Raw genomic sequence first — 25,179 nt, 5'->3', positions numbered from 1 at the left:
AATGTTTTAAAAGGCACTAACTTTCTTAGTTGCAAAACAACACAGAGCAGCAGGACTGGAGAGAGAGGTGTGGGTAGGGAGTGACTGCAGGTGAAGAATGAGCCTGGGGAGTGGGGCAGGAGCAAGGAAACCCTGGGAGGACAGAGGACAGCATGGGCACACTCCTGCCAGTCCCCTAACCTCCCCCACGCTCACAGGAATAAAAATAAAATTAATCCCCTTCCCTCATCCAAGCATTTCTGGCCTCCAGCTGATGGGTCTGTAATCCCTACTCAATCCGTATCACTCTCATCTCTGCTTCTGTCTACTCACAGCAAAACGTCCCCTCAGGAAATGAATCCTCCCAGGCACGGGGAGGAGATGAGGAAGGAAGACTGGTTAGAAAACCTATCACTAAAAGAGGGAAATCTCAACAAAGGGCAAGTTGGTATGTGGATTCCTTACGATCCAAAGAACTTGGCACTGGGTGGGACGAGACAAGCACTGAAGCTTAAAAGCAGAAGTGTAGCCCCTTATTTCTGACAGGATTACCACACAGCATTACCCTACGGAACTTTGTTCCTCAGAGACCCTGAACTTCCTTTGGGGAAGGACAAGTGCAGGCCCTTAGGTAGCAGCAAGACGAAGACAGGCAGAGTAAAAGGCTAAAAGGAAAAACACACTGTATCTGGTGAGATGCACTCATGTTATTCATTCTTCCAAGGTAAGAAAGTGGAATTTTAGGGAAGTTAAGAGAGGGGCTGGAGAGATGGCTCAATGGTTAGAGCACTGACTGTTCTTCCAGAGGTCCTGAGTTCAGTTCCCAGCAACCACATGGTGGCTCAACCATCTCTAATGGGATCTGATGCCTTCTCCTGGTGCATCTAAAGACAGTGACGGTGTACCCATATAAATAAAAATACATTAAAAAAAAAAAAAAAAAAAAAAAAAACAGCCAAGCCTAGGCTGCAGTGACTGATTCATTACTATTCCCTAATAGTCCTGGTCTTAGCAGGTCAAATACGTCCAAGTCATTTCAGTTTTGCTTGGTAGGTCTGTAGGGGGTTGGGGGGAGTCCAAAGTCTTAACCTTGATACTATACATCATTATAAGGTGTTATCTCATTTTTCTTTTCTCTTTCCATTTGTTTTCCCTATTTGACCCATTATTCTTTAAAATAAGAACTTTGAACAATAATTCTGCCAAACTTCATATACAGAAAGATGCATATGGTTCTAAAAGTTCTGATTATGATGGGGAGGATGTAGTGGGAAAACACACACAGACACACACACACACACACACACACACACAGTTTGATGTTACAATGCATGTCTTTATGTTCTTAAGGCTTTGTTCACCAAATGCACTCACCCAAGGAAGAATACTTGAGAAAATCTAGGATCCATGTGCTCTTTTAAATAAATTCTATTTGCATTGGAAGAGATTAGATTAGATTTGAAGAGGGATCTCCACTCAAAACCCACTGCTGGGAATGATACCCCAGAATTAACTCCTGTCTCCCAGAGGCCAGTCCAAAGAGTCTTCCTGTGGCTGCTTCTATCCCAAGAATCACAAGTCATGCTGTCTAGTCCTCTGTTCTTTCTACTGTGAACCGCCTAAGCTCCAGAAACAAAGGCTGCTCACTAATACATCCCAGCAGGGCACGGCATCCAACAGGCAGTTAGTAAATGTTTACTGAGTAAAAACAGGACCACACAAAAGGTTCCTTGGGTCAGGAATTGTCTGGCAGATTCAAAGTCCAGTCACTGAGAGGTGTGTGAGAAGAGGGGGAGGGCGGGGTGCAGCCTCTGCACATTCCCAGCAAACTCCTAGATAAACAAGAAAACGCTGATGGCAGCCCCTCAGGAGGAGCAGTCAGGAGATGAGCTGAACCAGGTCCTGTGACCACAGCCTTGGACCTGTATGTCGTTTAGGGTGGACATTGCTCTCCAGGAGCTAAGTGTGGACAGTTCACATGTCCTGGAGTAGATGACCATCATGGATTATCTCAGTTCACCTGCACAGTGACCCTGAGGGAAAGACTGATGATCACCTTGACAAGTGTGACTGAGGCTCCAATCCTTGTGGACTCCACAGCAAGACAGATAATACTAATTAGCATCTCACAAAACCATACATTCCTGGGGTTCAGGGAGGCCTTCAATTGCCTATACTCCATCTTCCCTCCCTCAAGATATACTCAAATTCCTACAGCAGTCAACACCTCAACAGTGGAGTTAACCTCAAGCACATGACAAGCCCCAGCTATCTGAAGGCAGCCATCACGATCTCTCCCCTGGGTTTAGAAAGGCATTGCACAGGCTGCTAAATGGGAAATATATTGCACGAGGGTTAGCGAAACTTTTTTGTAGATAACAGGAATCGAAGACAGATAATACCCTATCTTATGACCAAAAAAAAAAAGGTGGTTCATGCATAAGGGACAGTGTACAGGAAGGGATGATACACCACAGTATGGTTGACAATGCACAGAAACTTCAACATTTTCCACAGAAACATTAATAATGGCAGAAGCATGTCTTGAGACCAACCGAGTTTCCTGTTTTACAAAGGAGGCATCAAGGAGTGTCCTTGGACTAGAGGTGAGTGTACCTACTACTGGTGCTTTGCTAAATGGTCAAGCTGTCAAACTGCCCAGTAAGTATTTATGGTCGTGCCTATAGATTAGGACTGCCCTCAGCCTTCATCAGAGGACCTCCATGTACAATGGGCAGCAGCCAATGCAGAGACTCCCAGCTGCTCAGCCTGAGAATGAGTTGCCAGTTCAGTGCTCGTAGATGGGTATTTGTGCTATTCAGACTCCTGAGCTACATCAAAGAGGAGGCAAAAAGGACCGAAGAGCCAGAGCATGGGGAAGAGCTCTGTGCAATGCTGCCTGCTGGACACAATATGGCTGTAGCACACAGAAGCTGTGACTGCCAGCACAAACTCTAGTCACTTGACATTCCATCACAGATTGGGGAGGGTTCGTGAGGCTCCACCCCTAAGTGAGGAGCTTTTGGTAGTTGGTGGCTTCTAGGAAAGGGGGAATCATTTTTTTTTTTCCTTCTGGCATGTGTCCCCTTGGCAGGCTACCCATGCTCTGGTAAATGGCCCCATACTGGTTTGCATGCAGGCAGTCTTCACTGGACTCAGATGGTTATGTAAAATTTTTAAAGAGGAAAAGAGAAGACATGAAGGTACAAGACTTATCTGAAGATAGTGGAGGAAGGATTTGGGTCAGATATGATCAAGATACATTGTATCCGAGTATGAAATTGTCAATAAGCAGCAGAGCTGAGGTGAAGTTGCAAAAGGATCCCAGCTATTAAGTGTCAAGGCGTCAATTAGAGAAGCCTTTGAACCTCAACCCTGTCCTCTTTTATTGCACTGCTCCAAAACAGGACAGTGTTTTGGTTTTAAACCTGTGGCGCATCTCACTCGCATTAGCCCTGTTTTACAGTAGCTAACCCTGAAGGACTGAAAGGCAAAGGAACTTGCTCCAGTTTCCTGGAAAAACGCCTTATTCTTGGAACTCAAAGCTCACATAAGACTACTTTGTTGACAAGTAACTATTGAAAAGAGCCAATAAGTACCTTAGTCTAGAAATAGATTCCCTGACTAATGAAAGAGAGCTGCCTCTGACTGCTGGTAAACTTTGAACTCTTTTGACAGGGGACATCCCTCCCATCCAGAGTGCTCTCCACCAAGGTTCCCCAACTACAAAAGAAGTAGTTTTCCCAACAGTTAACCAGGATGCCCTGAGGCCCAAATGTGAAAAAGCAAATTTGGGGCAGAGGCTGGCTCCCATAATAAGCAACTGTTCCTTCCTTCCCTCATTTCTCCATCTCCTAAACCTACTTTACAGCCCAGGATCCAAATCTTGAAAACCTGCTGAGGAAGATCTCATCCATGCAAGAGAGGAGAAAGTAAAAAAAATCACAACAACGCACTGTCATGGGAAAAACAAAAAAACAACTATCAGTTATTAGCATGAAGTCCTAGGTGCCATTCTGCAGTGCACTTGCTTTTAGCTTGCACAACGACTCATTTTACAGGTAACAAAACTTAAGCTTGGAGTTTAAAGGGTAACCAGTAAGCAATAGGGCCATGACAAAGCCCCAGTGCTAATGCAGACTAATACTTCCCTACTGTAAGAAGCTCATTCATTAATCGCCTAGGAAGACTCGGTGAGACCTTCACCAAGTCTAGTCCACGGCCTAAGCCTAGCTAGGAGGTGAACTCCACTATGAGTATCCAGGGCTGCACTATATATCCTATTAAGGGGCAGCCTATATCACTAAGTGGGTTCCCAATGTTTCCCACTAGCCCTGCCCCTTAGAATGTACTCAGTGACTTATTAAATGTATCCGTATTTGAAAACATTGATGCTTCAGCACTTCCTTATATCAAGTCTCATTATGTCATTCAATCTTCACAGCAGACCTATAAGGAAGATTCTCCCTTGACCGACAAGGAAATAGGCTCAAAAGAGTAAGTGACCTAAGCTTTTTAGCTTTTGTGCGGCAGACGACCACAGCTGTGGAGACAAAATGAAATAATTACAGACCACCGAATGGGAGGAGAGGTGCCCATCCCAGCACCTAACAGTCTCAGGGCGCCGGAAGTCACCCGGAACTCTCAGCTACTCCGGGGATGAAGTAGCCCTGCCCGGTCCTCCGGGAGGGAAATAGAAAGAGAAGAGGAGGCCGATTTGGGGCACAGTGCCTGGCGGCAGAAGACAGCTGGTGAGGTGAGCCCCCTGACTTTTCCATTAGCCCGGCCGATTTCCAGTACCCGAGTGGGTTCAGCTCTGAAGGAACCCTGTCCAGCTTTAGGGGAGCAGGGGTAAGAGGGTTGCGGGCGTCCAGGGAAATCGCTGCTAGGTGATGAATCACCGAGCACATGACCCTGCAGGGGAGGGGAGGGTGCAAAGCTCCGCAGGATGAGGCGGGGGCTTGGGGAGTGCGGCCTAGCGGGCAGAGCACCCCTGCAGCCTGGGTTAGGGGATCCAGGAGAAGCCCCTCCTCTCCCACGCCAGTTCTGACAGCGGATCCCCGCAGCCCCGGGCCGCCAGATCCCCAAGCGCCGCGGACTCACGGCCTTCAGCTGCTCCAGCCGGTCCTTCATCCTGGCCCAGGGGAGGGCGGCGGGCGCCTCGTCGCAGGTGAGCGCGTCCCAAGTGAGTGGCCTGGAGCAGACGCGGGGGGTGCCGGCCGGGCCGAGAGAGCTGCTAGCGCGGGCGGAGGCGGGCGGCGGCCGCTCTCGAGGAGGAGCGTCCGAGGCCACCGAGGTCCGCCGCGCCGCCCCCTCCGGCCCCCTCCGGCGCCGCGCTCAAATCCGGCTACCAGACAGCGCCGGCTCAGGGCTCGCCCGCCCCTGGACCCGCCCCATACCTGAGCCGCGCCCCGCGCTCCTGCTTAAAGGGCCAGCGTGCGCTCCCACGCCGGAAGCATCACCCCACACACACCCCTCACGGAAGGCAGAGAAAAAGAGAGGGGCTCTGTCTGGCCTCGATTCCGTATTTTCTTCACTTATTGCCCAGCCCTCTGCGGACACCTCGGGTTGCTGGTTCCTGCTCCCTTGACAAGGGAAAATAATCCGATGATGCTCAAGAGCTGTACCGCCTTAAAGAAGGGACCTGCGAGATATAGAATCTGCGCGGTCCGAGCTCCGAGACCCGTTCCTGTGGGGCGTCCTAGATCGGGCTGCGGCGAGGAATTTGGGGATTATGATGATAGTGGCTTTGGCGCCTCTCGTAAACGTGTAGGCGGTTCGGTCACCTTTTACTGGCAATTTGAATAACTTAAGGAAATCCTGTTCCTCTGGAGGACTCCGTCTCCATAGCTAAATAAATCAGAAACTGCTTAGCAATTTGCTGCGAAGCCTGTATGAGAAAAGAAGTGGCTGACTTGTAACTATTGGGCAAAGGTTGTAGGATAAAGACGTTTGATTTGGAAAACTTAAACCCACCTCTCTCCTCCTTGCTGTAAAGAGCCCCGATATTTTACTTTTTTTTTTTTTTTTTTTAGAAAAGTGTGGTTCCTCTCACTGTCCTTCCGCATCAACCGTGCCCCTAGCCCCCGCCCCTCCCTAATTGATTTGGGATTAACAAAGGTCGTATCAATCAGATTAGTTGTCCACAATTGGAGCTGGCGAAGACTTGGTCTCAAGTTCAATATCCTCGGCTTTGCGTTCTGTTTTAAAGGCCTTAGATTCTTTCTTACTATAAACGGACTTCACCCCCTGCAATGTGCACTTTGACTTCCGCTGTTGCCATAAAGATAGTCAAGTAAGGCAGGGTTTGAGCTGCTTGAGCCAACCCTGCGATTCTCAACTCTAATCCTCTGACCGCCCGCTCCTGTCCAGATGGCCCCACAAGGACTGCGAAAGCTTCCTCGCCCCCTGGTGGTCGTAAACCCTAAGGCCAGGGCTTGAACCTCCTGCCCAGCAAACACTTGGAAAACATTCCACCTCTGAGCCCATTCCCTAGCATCAGCCCGTTTGTTTTCTTCTTACTTTCAGACAGAATCTCCCTAACTTGCCCAGACAAGCTTTGAACTTGCCATTCTCCTGTTCCAACCTCTCCAGTAAGATGGGTATGAGTTACAATGAAAAACTCGAAGTGTAGACATCTGAAATCTGGACAGAAGTTAGGAAGGAGGATGGATTCATTTCGAAGCAAGAACACAGTTGCTTTCAGGATACAAAAATAGCCCTGCGATTAAGAGCACCAACTGGGTTCAATTCCCAGCATCCACATGGTGGCTCACAGTTCCAGAGGATGCAATGCCCTCTTCTGGGCTCTGCAGAGGTTGCACACATGTGTGCAGATATATGCAGGCCAAAACATTCATACAAGTAAAATGATTTTATCAGGGTAAAATTGTGGATCTCATGAAAATATAAAATGAATATATTTAAACTTTTTTAGCTTATTAATGATGCAACCATTAAGAGGTTAAACATAGAAACATCAGGAATGCTGGAATAAATGGGTTTACTTGATGTAAAACTAGCTCTGGGGAGGTGAGAGAAGAAACTGTGTGTCTTCTGTAGACAAAGTTTTCATCTCCGTGAATAGAAGCACTTTGGTTACTGCCGATTGCCTCTAATTTGCACAGCTGGACAATGGCTGTAAGACAGTGGAGACACAGATCATTATGTAATCAGAAAGGTGCGTTAGATAAGGCCACCATCAGATGCATAGCATGGAACAGCTTTTTCTTATTTGCTCGGTTTTTCTGTATACTCCCAAGGTAGTATTTTCCATGACTGAACGGTGCCAACTTTGTTAAAAAGAGATTATACAGAACAAGTTTTCTTCCTTATAACTTCCGCCATTATTCTTGCCTTTATCCAGACACTTAAAAAAAATAAATTAGAGCTTAAGAGATAGGTCAGTCAGTAAAGTGCTTCCTCCACAAAAATGACGATCTGAGTTCAATTCCAAGAACACACTTAAAAATATATAACAATAATCAAACACAATGATACAGACCAGTAATCCCAAAACTGGGAAAGTAGAAACAGGTAGATCCCTGGGGTTCAATGGCCAGCCAGATTTACCTAAATTGTGAGCTCCAGGCCAATGAAAGACATTGTCTCAAAAAAATCCTAGAGAGATTAGAAATACAAGGGACTCATCTAAACATAATAAAGACAGTTTACAGCAAAATGATAGCCAACATCAACATAAATGTAGATAAACTCAAAGCAATCTACAAGGTGACTTCCTTGGACCCACCAGCAAAATAAATAATGACACAAAGGCTTTTTAATATTTTAAAGCTTAGGCCTTTTAGCTAGGACAATCTCCCAGCTACCCTAACCCGACTAATCCTGGCACTATGCCCCACCACATGTACAGCTCTCCTTTGGTCCCTCCCTCCATTCACTTCCCTTCATTCACCTCCATGTCCCCCTAGCTAAATCTCCCAATCTCCTTTCTTTTCCCAGTGTCCTTCTCTCTGCCCAGATCTGCCCTCCATTTCCTGCCCAGCTATTGGCTGTGAGCTCTCTATTACAACCAATCAGATAGAATTCTAGATTGCCTCAGGCGGGTAAGGAAGAACGAATATTAACAAACTATGAGACTGGTGCTCCCTGCTGGTACAGAATGAACAATTGAGTATACAGAGACATGCCTTCACAGTGTACCCCAACAGGAATCCCACTAAAACCAGAAACAAGGTAAGGTTGTCCCCACTCTCCATACCTATTCAGTAAAGCATTTTAAAGCTTACCTAGAGCAATAACGGAAGGAGATCAAGGAAATACGAACTGGAAAGGCAGAAGTCAACATATCTTTATTTGCAGATGACATAGCATAGATACAGACTAAATATTGCTTTTCTGATTGCTTTCTCGGTTTTGCAATACATATATTTGAATGAGAAAGAGAAATAAAAAGGAGAGAACATGTCTGCTCCTAGGTATGGTGGAGGAGGAAGTTTATTATAGATATGTGAGAGAGAATAGCAAGAGGCAGACATATCAGGGAGTCCACAGTGGTCATGACCCTTAGATGTCTGGATTATGTAGGGAAGAGCTGCTTAGGGAAGGGCAACCCAGTCCCAGGGTAGAGGGTATGCAAGCTGGGGAGTGAGGGATGCTGGGAGAACCTGGAGGCAGGTCCACTTTGATATGTTAAACAGGCACCTGGGCCACTTGGTTTGAAAGTTACCAGGCTTGTGGTTTTCCATATCAGAAAGCAAAGCCCTTGCAGAGCTTTTCAACCCTGCATCCATCCAGGTCCCAGTTTTATAACAATTTGCAAAATGAAATTTGAGCTTTTTCCAAGAGCGTCTTACTAGGAAAACAAACTGTTCTTATGAGTATGCCCAGCAGTAGATGAAGAACAAAAGATTAATTCAATAGCATCTTACAGTGCCATGACAATGCTTTTCTCTTCGTTTTTCTTTTTTTTTAATTTTGTCTTATTTTTATTCTATTTTTATTTTACTTTATTTCCTTCTCTCTTTTGCCCTACAGGCCCTTTGCATATAGCATATGCCTGGCTTCCAGTTTAGTGTATTGACGGGATTTCTGATTGTGCAAATGACTGTTTCTGTTTCTTGTCTCTCTTCAGCTCCTTTTCTTCTTTTGTTCAATTCTGATGCTAGTTTTTGTTTTATCTTACTATATGTAATTATTATCTTTTAGAAGCCTGTTTGTTTTCTAATGAGACAGAAAGGGGGTGTATCCAGATGGAAGGGAGGAAGGGACTTGGAGGAGGGGAAACTGTAATCAGGATGTATTATGTGAGGAAAAAAACACTATTTCAAAAAAAAAAAAGAAAGAAAGAAAGAAAGAAAAATATGTGAGGAACTGAAAGTGCCTGGAAATTTCCAGTCACATGCACAGTTCTCGGTATTCATTGACAATGTACCTGCAGAAGCAAAGGGTGAGGGACAGTGGATAAAGCAACTGCCATGCAAATGGAAGGACCAGAATTTGGATCCCCAGAACCCACCAGCGTAGCAGCTGCCTACATCCCAGCCTGGGGAGGCTGAGACAGGGACCACTGGGGCAAGTTGGTTCCCTAGACTCATTAAAATCCATGCACTCCAGACACAACAAAGTGGGGAGCTATTGAAGAAGACACCTGGCATCAACTCCTGGCCTCTGCATGCAAACCTACTGTGGTGGTCTGAATGAGAATGCCCCCACTATGCTCATATATTTGCACACTTGGTTCCCTGTTGATGTACAGTTTGGAGGGGATTAAGAGACGTGATCTTACTGGAAAAGGTGTGTTACTAGGAGTGAACAACGAAGATTCAAAAGTTCACAGCCAGGCCCAGTGTCTGTGTCTCTGCCTGCGGCCTATAGATCAAAATCTGAAACTCAGCTATTGCACCAGCACCATGCCTGTCTGCTTTCTGCCATGATGAAAATGGACAAACCCTCAGAAACTGTAAGCAAGCCCCCAGTTAAATGCTTTCTTTCATAAGAGTTACCTCTGTCATAGTATCGCTTCAAAGTAATAGAACATGAAAACACCCATTTACATGAGTGCACACATGCAGAGTACATGTACACACACACACACACACACACACACACACACACACACACACGCACGCAAAACAAAAAGGAGGTTTTGTCCTTCATTTATATCAAAACTACACATTGGCATTTGCAGGAGTGAGCAACCCTGTGGCAAACAAGCATCATCTTGATCATTATGATCACAATTGTCTGATCATACTATGTCTGTTTCACCTTAACAGTATAAAAATATTAAATCTGCTTTTTTCCCCAGCCCTGGCTTCTGAAATGACTTGGAGACTAATTATTTATTATGAAATGCCTAAGCTATAAATTTGGCTCATCCCCTGACTTGCTCTTAACTTATTTAACCATTTAAACTATTCTATGTTTACCACTTCATTTGTTCTTGCCTGATTCTTCCTTCCTGTCTCCTCAGGATCTCCCTGAGTTCATCTACCTGCTGGTTTACTTCTCTATCCTCAGCCTGTCTCCTACATTCTCTTGAATCTCTCCTTTGTACTCTCCTATTTCCCAGAATTCTCTCTTCCTGCCAGTGTCCCACCTCCTATTTCCTGCCTTAGTTCATAGGCCCATCAGCTTTCTTATTGACAGGTGATGCTTATAAGAGATTTTCTCTACATTTCCCTCTTTTAGTCCAATAAAAGGCTTTTTTACATCAATGCATTATATACAATACTAATAATTGTGAAAACAACCAGTTAAGAATTATATTCACAATGTCTAGCCCATTTGTATTTGGCAACTTTTGAGAAAGTACTCTACTATCTGTCTTATCTTGGTGAGTTAGAGTTTTTATTTAAATCATTTTCAAGTATAACTTGTATAGACCCTATAATGTTTTTCTAAATCCTAACAATTTAAGCTTTGACCCCCATCAGAGACCTGAGAAGGAATAAATATTACTTGAGTGTGCAGGACGCGCAAAACAAACAGCTTAAGAAACTATTTAAATGACAGTGGTTTCTGGTTGCCTGAACATTCACCCAAAAATTATCTCTGTGATGCTGGAGCATCCATATTCAGCCTTCTGGTCCAATATATGACATGTTTTAGTGAAGCAGGGATTATGAAGGACTTGCATGCCTTGTTATTGCAAAGCTTGGCGGTAGACTTTCCTGCATCTTGTGTGTCCAGTTTGGATAGCATTCTGTCTGCAGTTCCCCCAGTGGCAGCTTGCCACATATGAAGCAAAGTTCATATGGAGGCTTTGATGCTCATCACCATTTTCACTGAAGAGGAGTGAGGGTGCTTCTGGGAACAGGCCTACTTCCTTGTCAAAGAAGATCTTTTAATAATAAACCATCTTTCAGTGCCATACCCTGTGGATCACTGAGGCTTTTTGAAGACAATAGCATATCTGAATTGTTGGTTTTTAGCTATTTACTATCTGTTCAATTTTGAAAAGATATTTTTGCAATAAATTAGACAAGTATCTAACATGACTATGAGTTTGATTGTCTAACTACAAACTTGCATTTCTTATTTATCCTAAACAGTTTGCAATAGCAAATTTCAAATGGACTAGAACATGAATTTTTAAAAATTATGTAGGTACAATACCTTAAACAGAGTTGATACATACTATGTTGTAACCAAATATAACCTTAATTTTGTATCAATATACAAAGATCTGTACCAATGTATGATTTTAGTTTACTAATAGTCTTTGGTCTAAGAATAGATTCAATTATCTACCCTTTTTTCTATTATTTCTATATTATTCCTATTTCTCCTTTCTTTCTTTTAATATCTTCTTCCCCTTTTCTCCCTAACACTAGATAGGAGAGGATGAAAGAGGAAAGAAAAAGAGATAATTTCATGAGCCTAACCTCCTATACTTTCTTTCCTCCCTGACCCAAGACCATTAAAATTTGTAACAACCCCCTAAATGACAAAAAATATTCATCATCCATAGAACCACCAAAAACCACTCATCCCCCAGCATCGTGGGAATGGAACATAGTTCTCTTAAACTTGCTTCCTGTTGATTTGGGGAGTCATTTTTCTTTCTTGTGTATGCAAGAAAATTAGGAAAATTGTCAAGTCTTAAGAAAGAAACAGTTATTGTACAATTTCTGCCTGCTGAGAAAGTTCAGCCTTAAGTAAAGTCCTGACTAGGTCAATCTGTAAAACTGGAACAATTGAGGTCATCTGGGGTCAGCAGCTTTCTTTGAAGCTGTCCTGGAAGTAAGTTCTGATTAAACAACTACTAAGGCAGTATGAAGTAGGGTCAGGCAGGATGCTGGAACAGTATGACTCAGTGTCTCAGCATCCCCAAGGGTGAATTTTGTCAGGGATATTTGTCTGGTTGGTTGGTTGCTCTGTTTTGTTTTATTTTTTCTGTGGACATATAAGATTTTAAAGACAATATATATTTATGCATTAATGTATGGAATTTCAGTGTGCATAACTTGGTCAAAAATTTTCTGTTGTTTGAGCAGGTGTGGCACCTGTCTTTCTATAATATACCTTTCTATCTATGCCATTGAAAAGGATGGCATGATACATCTTGAGGATTCTGCAACCAGCAAGATTTATTGATTATGCTCACCTGAAGATCTAGACCAGATACATTTTTATGTCTCAGCCAATCTCTAAGCTATTTTAGTGTAAGAGGATCAGTGTATATCTTATCTTTTTTTTTTTGTTGTTGTTCTTCTTAATTTCTTCCTTTCTGCAACTAAACTCTTCTGCTCACAAAGAGGTCCGCTTCTGCCTTTCCCCTATAACTTAGAACACTTTACCAACCCCAATTTCTCACCCACACTAGGAGGTTGTAGGATTAAAAGTGTTGGCTCCAGAGGAAAGACTGAGAGAATGGAAAACTAATAACTGGCCCATCTTGAAACCCATCCCATGGGCAGATACCAATTCCTGACACTATTAATGATACTGTTATGCTTGCAGACATGGATCCCTTCTGAGAGGCTCTACCCACCAACTGACTCAGACAGATGCAGACATCTATAGCCAAACAGGGGATGGAGCTTGGGAACTCTTGTGGAAGAAGGAGGAAGGGTTGCAACCCTCAAGGGGATAGGAACTCTACAGGAAAACCAACAGAATTAACTAACCTGGACTCTTGGGGTTCTCAGAGATTCAACCACCAGCCAAAGAACAAACATGACGTGGACCCAGGCCTCCTCACACATATGTAACAGATGTACAGCTTGGTCTTCATGTGGGTCCCAAACAACTGGAGTGAGGGCAATCCCAAAAGCTGTTGCCTGTACTTGGGATATGTTCTTTTAGCTGGGCTACCTTATCTCACCTTAGTGGGAGAGGAAGCACCTAACCTCTCAAATCTTGAAATTTGAGGGTGAGGAGATACACAGAGGGACGCTCGCCTGCTCAGAGGAGAAGGAGATGGAGAATGAAGATAGAATTATGGGAGGTGGTGACCAGGAGGGGCACAGTAGTGATAAATTAATTAGTTAGTTAGTTAGTTAGTTAGTTAGTTAGTTAGTTAGTTAATTAAATAGCAAGTTTTGGTTCCTTAGGTCAGACCTGCCTTGGGTTTGACCAGGAGGACCCTCTTTGGTCAGTCTAGTAAGTTCCTACTCAAAACCCAACTGCACACAGAACCCTCCATCACACACCTCCATTCATCTACCATGCCTACCCTAGGGCTGCATAATAAAACAGATAAGCCATACTGAACAGACTCTTTGGGATGATTGTATATACTGTCTGTTTGTCTCTGTCTGTCTGTCTGTTTCTCTCTCTCTCTCTCTCTCTCTCTCTCTCTCTCTCTCTCTCTCTCTCTGTGTGTGTGTGTGTGTGTGTGTGTGTGTGCGTGCGCGTGCGAGAGCATGTGCATATGTTCGTGCACTCGAGCATTTGTAACACTAATTAGGGAAGAGTTCATGAATTTGAGAGTGGGTTGACCAGGAGTTTATGGGAGGAGTTGGAGGGGAAAGAGGAAGAGTTGTAAATACAGTGCTCACATGAGAAATACTCAAAAGGACTCAAACTTTATGCAACGGGAATCACAGGAGAAAGGTCAGAATAAAATGTTTCAGGCCTAATGTTTGTCTTGCTGCTAGTTTTGACCTCCCCATGTTCAGTATTCAGGATTGCCAAAAACCTCAGACCAGTATCTGGAGAAAAGTCCAAGACGAGAGAGATGTTATGTTATAGTAAATATTAAAAGAATTGCTTAGCTTTGTAACAGCCACCGCGGACTTACTCTGCGGACACTGCTCTAGAGTGGATCCTAGCTCACAGACTCTATCACTCAAAGCCTCCCTCTCCACATGGCTCCCTTCCAAAGCAGTTCACTCCGCCCAATCTCTTGCTTCTGTCCTGGGTGATCCATTCCTCCACAGCCAGGCACCAACATGACTACAAAGCCCAGTAGCTTATCAAGCAGGTTTATATATTAAATTCTCAATCCACAAACCCTCTACAAAATAAACTTACATCGAATGGACAAAGATACAAACTGCCCTTCTGTATGACATAAAAAGACCTGTAGAAACCTTTAAAAATCTTCATATCTACTTATCGCCAATTAAGACCACCTGGATCTAGATCCTCCTTCTCCAGCTCCATCTTGATTCCCCCCAGTCTCCCTTTCTCTCCTCCTCTTCCATTTACCTAGCCTTTTTGCAACCTACCTCTCTACTGTCCAATCATATATCACCTTAACATCAACCCACAATGATATATTTGATGACTGGGCAAGGACAGTTATGTTCACTACTGCATTTCAGTTTTAAAGTGACAAATTCTATCACTCATGTCTGCTAATCCTCACAGTCCTCAACATTTATATTCTTTAGGTAATCTTCATCCCTGTGTTGAATGACTACCCTGAAGCTAAAAAAACAAACTCCAACTATTGAACAGTAATGTGATTGGAAACCCTACCTGCATCAAACCTCTAGCCTGCAAGCCCCCAGCTCTAAACTCATTACATGCACACAGCATTTCTACTTCCTAGTGTTGGAGAGAACATTCATAGTGCTCATTGTTTTTCAAGCAGGAGGAACCTTATCACCACCTTCCTCAAAGAATCCTTGAGTTCTCTGTTCCTCAGGCTGTAGATCAAAGGATTCAGCATAGGGGTGATGAAGGTATAAACCACAGATACTACCTGACCCCGATCAGGAGAGTAGCTGGAACTGGGACACAAGTAGATGAGGCTTCCGCATCCATACTGTAGGAGGACAACAGTCAGGTGGGAAGAACAGGTAGAGAAGGCTTTGTGCCTCCCCTCAGCTGAGCGGATCTTCAGGATGGCACCCACAATGAAGACATAGGAGAGAGTGATGAGGAGGAAAGGAATGGTGAGGACAATGACACTGACCACAAACAGAGTGGCCTCGTGAACATGGGTGTCTGCACATGCCAGTCTCATGACAGGAAGGACATCACAGTAGAACAAACTGATTTCCTTACTGCTACAGAAAGGCAGTTGGAAGATCAGCACAGTCAACTGCATGGCCAAAATGAAACCCAATAACAGGGATGCCAGGGCCAGAGGCACACACAAATGCCAGCTCATAATGAGGGAGTAGCGCAGAGGGTGACAGATGGCCACAAACCTGTCATAGGCCATGACGGCCAACAGGATACAGTCAGCACTGCCCAGGAAGATGAAGAAGAACATCTGGGCACCACAGCCTGCCAGGGAGACCACAGTCCTCTCTGAGGACAGGATGCTGGCCAGAGTGAGGGGGGCTATGGTAGAAGAATAGAAGATTTCCAGGGTAGCCAGGTTGGCCAAGAAGAAGTACATAGGGGTGTGGAGACACCGATTGATCCAGATGGTGAGGACGATGGACGTGTTTCCTCCAATGCTCATCAGATACATCATGAGGAAAAGCACAAAGATCAGCATCTGCACCTCAGGGAGTTTGGAGAAGGGGCGGAAGTGGAAGAGGACCATCCCAGTCTGATTTCCTTCCTCCATTTACTTAGTGCACTGGATGTGCCACTGGCACAGGTGATGTCCCTGAGGATAGACAGATGTTAGACCTGACGCTCTAGCTGGATGATGTGCTAGACTCCTACCCTCACACACCCTTGTCAGCTCAAATCCAACTGTTTTTACACCAAGCCTACAGTCAGCAGTTCACTTCTGTGCCTGTTCTAATCACAGAATAACAATTAACTACAGATTTTCTTGGAAAAACAATAACTACATTCTCATTTTATAACTATACTTTTATTCATCTTGTCATTTTCTCAGTACTCTAGCTAATTGTAGCATAACTCTCTTTGTCCTCTACAGAGTCCTTGTGACCCCTGATTTTCATATTCTCTCTGTGAATTTGCCTATTCAAGGTACCTCAAAACACATGAAATTCTTCTGTTCCTTAAACATATTCTTTCAAGGGATATGGATACCAGAATACATTTTTTAAAAGCTTGAACTAAAGTACCTTGTAAGGGTGCTGCTCCCTGAACTCGCAGAATTTAAATGAATATCCCAGTAACAGGGGAGGAATACTGCCCTAGGAGTTGTTAGTTAAGGAGGCCCCAGTGGTTCTCAAAACAGCACAGGTTCTTGGTTTCCTACCAAAAAAACAAAGTAGCTAGCCCCTATGGTTGAAGACACACCACATATTTTGGCTGCAAGACAGAGAAATCATCCTAGAACTTTATTGGAAGTTTCCTCCCTCCTGGCTAGAGTTCACAATTCCAGAAAAGCAACATCCTGGGATTGGGATAGTCAAAGACTCACTAAGAAGGGTGTGGGAGCATGGGGATGATTTACTGCTGCTGTTTTGTCAAATGGGCAAACAGTAAACCTGCCTTATCAATATTTATCTTTCTATCCATAGACAAGCTCTATTCTCAGCTTTGCAATGCACACGAGCTGTACAGACACTGACACTTTGTCTTAGTCAAATGCTGGGGCTAAATGACTGTTGAGTGCTGAGCAAACATCTAAATGACGACTGTCAAGGTCCAGGAACATTGCAGAAAATAGGGGTAAGGTTCTGAGAAGCCAGAGGGTAGGGGGAAATGTTGAAAATGTTGTCTTCTGATATAACACAGCAGTTGCTCCACAAACTTACATCAGCTGCAGCTACCTATGCAAGGGCTGATCTTTGAGATAAGGTGACTCTGGTCTACAGGGCAAGTTCCAAGACAGCCAAGACTGTGTCAAGAAACCCTGTCTGGAAACAAAAACAAACAAGCAAACCAAAAGGGAAGCCGAATTAAACTCATTTCATCACAATAAAGAGACAAAGAACAGGAAGTAGGAGGAAAGTTGGAAAGAAGGAGATAAGCAGAAGTGACTTAAGAGCAAGAAGGACATGAGAGATGGTAACAGGGATGAAATGATCACAACACACTGAATACATGAATGAGATTCTCTCAGGCTTTTAAACTACATTACTTTCATGACTGGATAACATTCTATCATATATAATATATATTCTAGATGATTGGTTTTATCCACTTATCAGTTCATCTGCAGTGCATAATTTCTCTCTTTTTCAGCCATTGAAGGTAATGTTGGAATAACTCAGCATACCAATGCCTTTTCAAATCAGCACTGAAATCTTAAGCCAGGGTATACCATAAACCCTCCTACATTTTTATCCTTTTCCTAGTAGTTAAAGGTAGCCTCTGGAGTTGGGTTGTGTATGTACTAGTATTAGAATACACATACCAACAAATATGACCTTAGGCAACCTGTGGATACTTTCTGCTTTAATATCTTCATCCAGGAAAAGAGCAGTGGTACTCCAGTTGTAGAAATATTAAAAGAATAAATCTCTTTGTCTCTAGTAAACTGTCCATGAATATTAGTAATACTCATTAAAACTGCTGTTCTTCTAAGGACTGGAACAATGGTTTATAAGTAGAGTACTGACTCTTCCAGAGAACCTGTGCTGGGTAGCAATGTAGTAGCTAGTAACTGGCTATAACTTCAGTCCCAGGAGATCAACATACATACATGCATATATATATGAAAACAAAAAAATATTTTATATATTTCTGATTTCCTTCCATCTCTTCAGGAATACCTTGAGACCTCCAGCTTATCCCAAAAGTTTTCGTTGGGTTCCTTACTGATCCCATTTAATCATGACATCAGACACATCTCTTCTTAGTCTTCTGCCAATATACAGCATCCTAAGCACCTTGACCTTCTGTAACCTTGCTAACTTTTGTGATGCCCAGCATCTCTAGTACAGACTAGACATAACAGGATTGCAACATTCTATGACTGGGAACACAAGAGTTGAGTGGTATTATCAATTCCAACAATTTCCAGTTTTCTGGGTCAACTCCTTTTTTGTCCAGAGATAGAGTCGGAAAAGACAGACAGACAGACAGAGAAAGAGAGAGAGAACTAATTGGAAATAGTGAATACTTTTGAAACCTCGAACACACCCCCTCCTCTCACAAAACCACACCTAATTGTTTCAAAACAGAACTACCAAATGGAGACAAGTATTCAAACATACAAGCCTATGGGGACGACTCTCATTCAAGCCAGCACAACTGATGGTCCTGCCTCCAATGTCATAAAAAGCTGCTTAGTGGAAACTTAAGATCATTCACATCAACTTTAGACATAACATTCTTGGCAGACCTTTGAAGACATCACAAATTATCATATACCCTGGTATATGGATTATTCACTGCCAAACTAATTTTTCAGTCTTTCCTGATTCCTCTGGGATTTTTCTCCATGAGTTATTTGCTCAATACAATGTCTACACCACAGGTCCCCCTTCTAAAACATCTTTATCTGTTATGGTATAAGACAATTCTGTCAGATTTGGTGGGACTGTTTATAATCTCACTGCTATGGAAGCAGAGGCAGGAAGAAAAGGAGTTCAGGGCATTCTTAGTCACATAGTGGGTCTGAAGACAGTCTAGGCTACATTAGATTATGAGTTCATGTCTACAAAGTGAAAAAAAAGAGGAAGGAGGAGAAGAAAAGGAGAGGTGGTACAAACAAGAACTCTTTTATCCCTTTCCTATAACAGCCATTGTCGATTTATTCTTTATTACAAGCAGACAATGTAGTAATATCTACTACTTCAGACCATGTTAATGAAGGTAACCAAGGATCTTCCTATTCCTGAACCAAATAGGTAGTTTACAGTTCATATATATTTCATCTACATCCATTGGCTACTACCTTTTCCGAAATTCCCCATGTCTTGTCTCAGTGACACAAGTCTATCCTCCCATCACTTCAATACTTGAAAGCCTGTTATTCCTTTTCAAGGCTCAACCAAAAAGGTTTTACAGGCTATTCAGGTGATCACCCCCAGATCTACAATCCATCCTCCCATATCCTGGGAAAGGCTGGGCTGTAAGAACTGCATCACCTGAGCACATTGCCCTCTGACTTCCAATTATGTTCGACCGAAGGTAGGAGCTAGCTGGAGAGTGAAGAACTATGAGATAAGAGGTAGGTGTTCATCTCCCACAGTTCATCTCTCTGATCCTTTGATTCAGTGACCACAGCTCTGAGTGAGTGGCCTAACCTCCATACTGTGGGGTATGACTGAGTTCTAATGGCTCTGTTACTTTACCATGTTACTCCAGTCCCAAAAATAGAAACAGCTTCACATCATTGATACCTCTCAGTGGTCTAATACCCAATAGGATACCTAAAGTCTTCCCTTGCCTTTGTATATAATCCCAACAACATGTGCCTGTCCGTTGCAAACTACAAAATGCAGGTTATAGTGAATAATTAATGGATGCTTAAAGAGATATCTCTTGTTTTAATTTAAAGTCTCAATATTGAGTATTCCACGCACTACTTATGATTTACAGAAACAGACTTCATTGCAAGTTTCCATGGTGTCTACAAGAAAAAAATTAGGTGAATATAAATACACATAACTATAAACATAGGGAACCAAATACGCAATCACATACCTTCACCACAATATTTCGTATAGAAGTAAGAAAAAGCATCTGTTCTTTCTCCAGCATGTAAATATTTGTTTTCATTCAGGATGCTATTTTAAATACCATTGACTGAGTAGCTCAGACTATAGATTTCTATTGTCCAAAATCCTGACCATGGAAAATTCCAAGTTCAAGGTACTCATGGGTTGGGTCACAGTGAGGGCCGTTTTTCTGGATGACAAATGGCTGCCTTCCTCTGTATCCTCACACAGCAGGGAGGAAATTGTACTCCCTTCCACCTCTAGAAAAACACTAATCCTGTCACAGCTCTTTGATGACCACATCCTCATCCAAACCTACGTCCTCCTCAGACCCCACTAACTAACAGCATCATATTGCAGTTTCACACCTGCTTTTAGGCAGGGCTGATGCAGACACTCAGGTCAAAAGCACCCCATCTTCCCTGGCAGACAGAGTTCAATTGTGTATGTCACTCTCAGAGTTATCAGTGCAGCCCTGCAAGGTGTCAGGGACATCTCCAGAAGAGTGTGCCTCTGCCCATATCTGCTGTGCTCCTGTGAAGACAGGACCTTTGTTGTGTGACAGTCATAGAAGGACATCGTTCCTATCCATTGTGGAAAAATGGAGCAAACATTTGTGCTAATTGCAGCTTTTCCTCTCACTTTTCTATAAATTTTGTTAGAACCATACCTTTTAAAATATGACTTCAAGCCCATGTTGCAAGAAGTGTTGTTTCCCCTCTCTAAAGACTTTTACCTCTCTGCTGTTCTCTGATGCTGCCATGGCATCTTGGACAGCCATACCTGGTAAGGAAGTTAGAAAATAAAACCCAATTAATAAGGGAACAGAGAGTTTAGAAAAGAAAGAGTAAATATATGAAAAAGCTCAGGAGGGGGGCGAGGTGGCTCAGCATCAGCAGCACTTCCTGCTCTTGCAGAGGGCCTGAGTTTGCATTCTAGCACCCATTCTGGGCAGCCAAAACCATCTGTAAGGCAGCTCCCTGTGATCTGATGCCTTCTTCTGGCCCCTTAGGCACCCACATACATGTGAACATATTATACACTCCACACAGACACTCACATAAATAAACATGAACTTAAAATTACCTTAATGTTCAAACAAGGTAGCCTTCAGAGAAAATAAAAGCACACCAAAACTGCATAGAAAATTCATCTCTGTCCAGTCACAATGTCAGTCAACAGGAAAACAGCCAATGCTCCCAGAGATCTAAAACAAGGGGACACTTACGAATTGCTGGTGGCAATGTAAATGAGTCTAGTCACTGTGGAAATCTGGATGGTGTTTTCTTCACAAATCTAAAATGTTCCTTTGAACTACATGCATCACTCCTGGGCAGTTATCCAGAGGACTCCAGGTGAACACATGGTAGAAATAATTGCAACTCAATGTTTTCTGTAGCATTGTTCACAATAGATAAAGTATTGTGCTAACCTGGGCTCCCAATAGCAGCAGAATTGGTAAAGAAAATATGGTACATATATAACACAAGTATTTCAGTCATAGAAAAGAATGAAGTTCTGTTATTTGCAAAAAATAGATGCACCTGAAGACAATTACACTAAATGATCAAACCTCAGGAAGACAGATGTCTTACTTTCTCTTGGTGTACTTATTAGACTTCATAGAGAGACAAAAACTCATGGCGTATACAGGCCATGAAAGCAGAACTAAAACTGTGTCGGCAGACACAGATGAGGGTTGAGAAGGAAAGAGGTTAGAAAGGGGAAGGTAAGAATAGAGGAGACCGGGAGATCCAGGGACACCGACCTGGTGAGAAGGTGTTCCAAGAACCCGGATAGCAGATATCTCTGCCGAGCTCTTGGAAAGTCCCCCCCACCCCCCCACCCCTGCTTGGTTCAGGGAACCAGGAAAACTGCATTGGACTGTTTTCAGCATGCTGCCCTTGGGTGCAGAACAGGTGCCAACCGCCACCAGGAACAGCAGAGATCCAGGGACACAAGCCTGGTGAGAAGGCGTCCCGAGTAAGCAGGGATCAGGGAGATCTCTTCCAAGCACACGGAAAGTGTGCCCCTCCTCAGCACCCCCCTACTTGGTTCAGGGAAGCAGGAACCCTGCTTTGGGCTGTCTGTTATCAGCCAGGGGCCCATGCTTACAGAATAGACACTAAAGCGATCTGCCATCAGGAACACGAAGAGATCCCGGGACTCAGGCCAGGTACAAGGAGAGGCGAGAACTAATCACTGACAACAAGACCACTTATAAACACAGACAACAAGATGGCAAGAGGAAAGCGAAAGAACGTACCCCAGGAAATCAAGACAACCTGGCAACACCAGAACCCAGCTCCCCATTCACAGCAAACAGCGGAATGCCGAACACTCCAGAAAAAGAAGACTCAGACCCGAAGTCATACCTCAAGATGATGATAGAGATCCTTAAACAAGAACGGGAGGGAAAGCATAAAGAATTAGAAGCTTTTAACGAAGAAACAAGAAAAACACTCAAAGAACTAGAGGAAAACAGAACCAAAGAGATGAAGGAATGGAAGAAGAAATTTAAAACAGAAATAGACACAATAAAGAAAACACTAAAAGAGACAACCTTAGAGGTAGAAAACCTAAAAAAGAAAACAGGAGTCACTAAAGCAAGCATTTTAAACAGACTACAAGAGTAGGAAGAGAGAATTTCGGGGACCGAAGACAACATTGAAAGCATAGACAAAACAGTCAGAGAAGATGCAAAAACCAAAAAGCTCCTAACACAAAATGTCCAGAAGATGTAGGACACAATGGGAAGGCCAAACCTAAGGATAATAGGAATAGAAGAGAGTGAAGAATATCAACTAAGAGGCACAGTAAATATATTCAACAAAATCTTAGAAGAAAACTTCCCTGCCCTTGAGAATGAGATGACCATGAGCATAAAGGAAGCCTACAGAACTCCAAATAGGTTCGGACCAGAAAAGAAATTCCTCCCAACACATAATAGTCAAAACACCAAGTGCCCAAAGCAAAGAAAGAATACTAAAAGCAGTAAGGGGGAAAGGCCATGTAACATATAAAGGCAGAACAATCAGAATCACACCCAGTTTCTCAACAGACAATATGAAAGCTAGAAGATCCTGGACAGACATCATGTAGACCCTAAGAGAGCACAAGTGTCAGCCCAAGCTGCTCTACCCACAAAAACTCTCAATTACCATAGATGGGGAGACCAAGATATTCCAAGACAAAACTAAATTAATATCTGACCACAAACCCAGCACTACAACGAATTATAGGTGGAAAACCCAATACAATGAGGGGACCTATATCCTAGTAAAATCAAGAAAACTCCTAAGCAAGAAAACTAAAAAAAAAAAGAAAGACACACAGGCACAATTCTACCTCAAAAGCAAAAATAGCAGGAAAAATCAATCACTATTCCTTAATATCTGTTAATATAAATGGACTCAATTCTCCAATAAAAAGATATAGGTTATCAGAATGGATACATAAACAAAACCCAGCATTTTGCTACATACAGGAAACTCATCTCAGAGACAAACACAGACACTATCTCAGAGTAAAAGGTTGGGAGAAAAACTTCCAAGCAAATGGCCCCAAGAAGCAAGCTGGAGTAGCCATTCTAATATTGAATAAAGTAGATTTTCAACCAAAAGTTACCAAAAAAGATAAGGAAGGACACTTTTTACACATTACTGGGGAAATCTGTCAGGAGGAACTCTCAATCCTTAACATATATGCTCCAAATACAAAAGCACCCACATTCATTAAAAAAAAAAAAAAAAAAAAAAAAAAAAAAAAAAAAAAAAAAAAAAAAAACCTACTAAAACTCAAAAAATACATTGCACTCCGCACAATAATAGTGGGAGACCTCAATGCCCCACTCTCACAAATGGACAGATCATGGAAACAGAAACTGAACAAGAGCACAGTATAATTAACACAGGTAATGATCCAACTGTAATTAATAGATATCTATAGAACATATCATCTTAAACAAAAGAATACACCTTTTTCTCAGCACCTCAAGGCACCTTCTCGAAAATTGACCACATAATTGGTCACAAAACGAGCCTCAGTAGATATAAGAAAATTGAAATACTCCCATGCATCCTATCAGATCACCATGGTCTAAGGCTGGTCTTCAATACGAAAAAGACAACAAAAAGCCCATAAGCACATGGAAACTAACCAATGCTCTATTACATGATAGCGGGGTCAAACAAGAAATAAAGAAATTAAGGATTTTCTAGAATTCAATGAAAAGGAAAACACAACATACTCAAACCTATGAGATGCAATAAAAGGAGTACTGAGAGGAAAACTCATAGGTCTGAGTGCTAAAAAGAAACAGGAGAAAGCATACACTAGCAACTTGACAGAACACTTGAAAGCTCTAGAACAAAGGAAGCAGATACACCCCAAAGGAGTAGATGGCAGAAATAAACTAAGGGCAGAAATAGACCAAATAAAAACAAACAAACAAAAAAAAACTACATTGAAAGATTCAACAAAACCAAGAGCTGGTTCTTTGAGAAAATTAACAACTTGATAAACACCTAGCCAGACTAACTAGAGGGCAAAGAGAGTATCCAAATTGACAAAATCAGAAAGGAAAGTGGAGAAATAACGACTGAAACTGAGGAAATTCAAGAAATCATCAGATCCTACTATAAAAGCTTATAATCAACAGAGCTAAAAAAATCTCGAAGAAAAGGATGAATTCCTAGACAAGTACCAGATACTAAAGTTAAACCAGGACCAGGTAAACCATCTAAATAATTCCATAACGCCTAAAAAAATAGAAGAAGTCATCAAAAGCCTCCCAACAAAAAAAAAGCCCAGGTCCAGATGGGTTCAGTGCAGAGTTTTATCAGACATTTATTAACGACATAATACCAATGCTCTCCAAATTATTTCACAAAATAGAATCAGATGGAACACTACCTAACTCATTTTTGAGGCTACAATAACCCTCGTTCCTAAACCACACAAAGACACTACACAAAAAGAGAACTTCAGACCAATCTCACTTATGAACATTGATGCAAAAATACTCAACAAAATCCTTGTAAACTGAACCCAAGAACACATCGAAACAATCATTCACCATAATCAAGTAGGTTTCATCCCTGGGATGAACGGATGGTTTAATATACAGAAATACATCAATGTAATTCATCATATAAACAAACTCAAAGAAAAAAACCATGTGGTCATCTCACTAAATGCTGAGAAAGCATTTGACAAAATTCAACACCTCTTCATGTTAAACGTCTTAGAAAGAACATGATTCCAAGCCTATACCTAAACATAATAAAAGCAATATACA

At 42.7% G+C, this 25,179-nt stretch overlaps 2 protein-coding genes across 2 annotated transcripts in view; both read right to left on the bottom strand.

Moving 5' to 3' along the window:
* STX3 (syntaxin 3) overlaps window positions 1-5,214 on the bottom strand; it is a 44,319-nt gene extending 39,105 nt beyond the window's left edge. The window contains exon 1 of the mRNA XM_080912457.1: window positions 5,083-5,214. Within this exon, the coding sequence (XP_080768583.1) occupies window positions 5,083-5,112 (30 nt within the window). The 5' untranslated portion in view covers window positions 5,113-5,214. The remainder of the gene's footprint in view (window positions 1-5,082) is intronic.
* Window positions 5,215-14,968: 9,754 nt separating this feature from the next.
* Window positions 14,969-15,916, bottom strand: LOC308416263 (olfactory receptor 10V1-like; the record flags this gene model as incomplete). Its single annotated transcript, XM_080911197.1, has 1 exon — window positions 14,969-15,916. The coding sequence occupies one exon, from the start codon at window positions 15,914-15,916 to the stop codon at window positions 14,969-14,971; it is 948 nt and encodes a 315-aa protein (XP_080767323.1).
* Window positions 15,917-25,179: the final 9,263 nt, after the last annotated feature.

The sequence above is a fragment of the Micromys minutus genome (genome assembly GCF_963924665.1).
Source record: "Micromys minutus genome assembly, chromosome: 2".
Lineage (NCBI taxonomy): Eukaryota > Metazoa > Chordata > Mammalia > Rodentia > Muridae > Micromys > Micromys minutus.
Note: the sequence above shows the minus strand (reverse complement) of the source record. Positions and strands in the feature narration are given on the sequence as shown.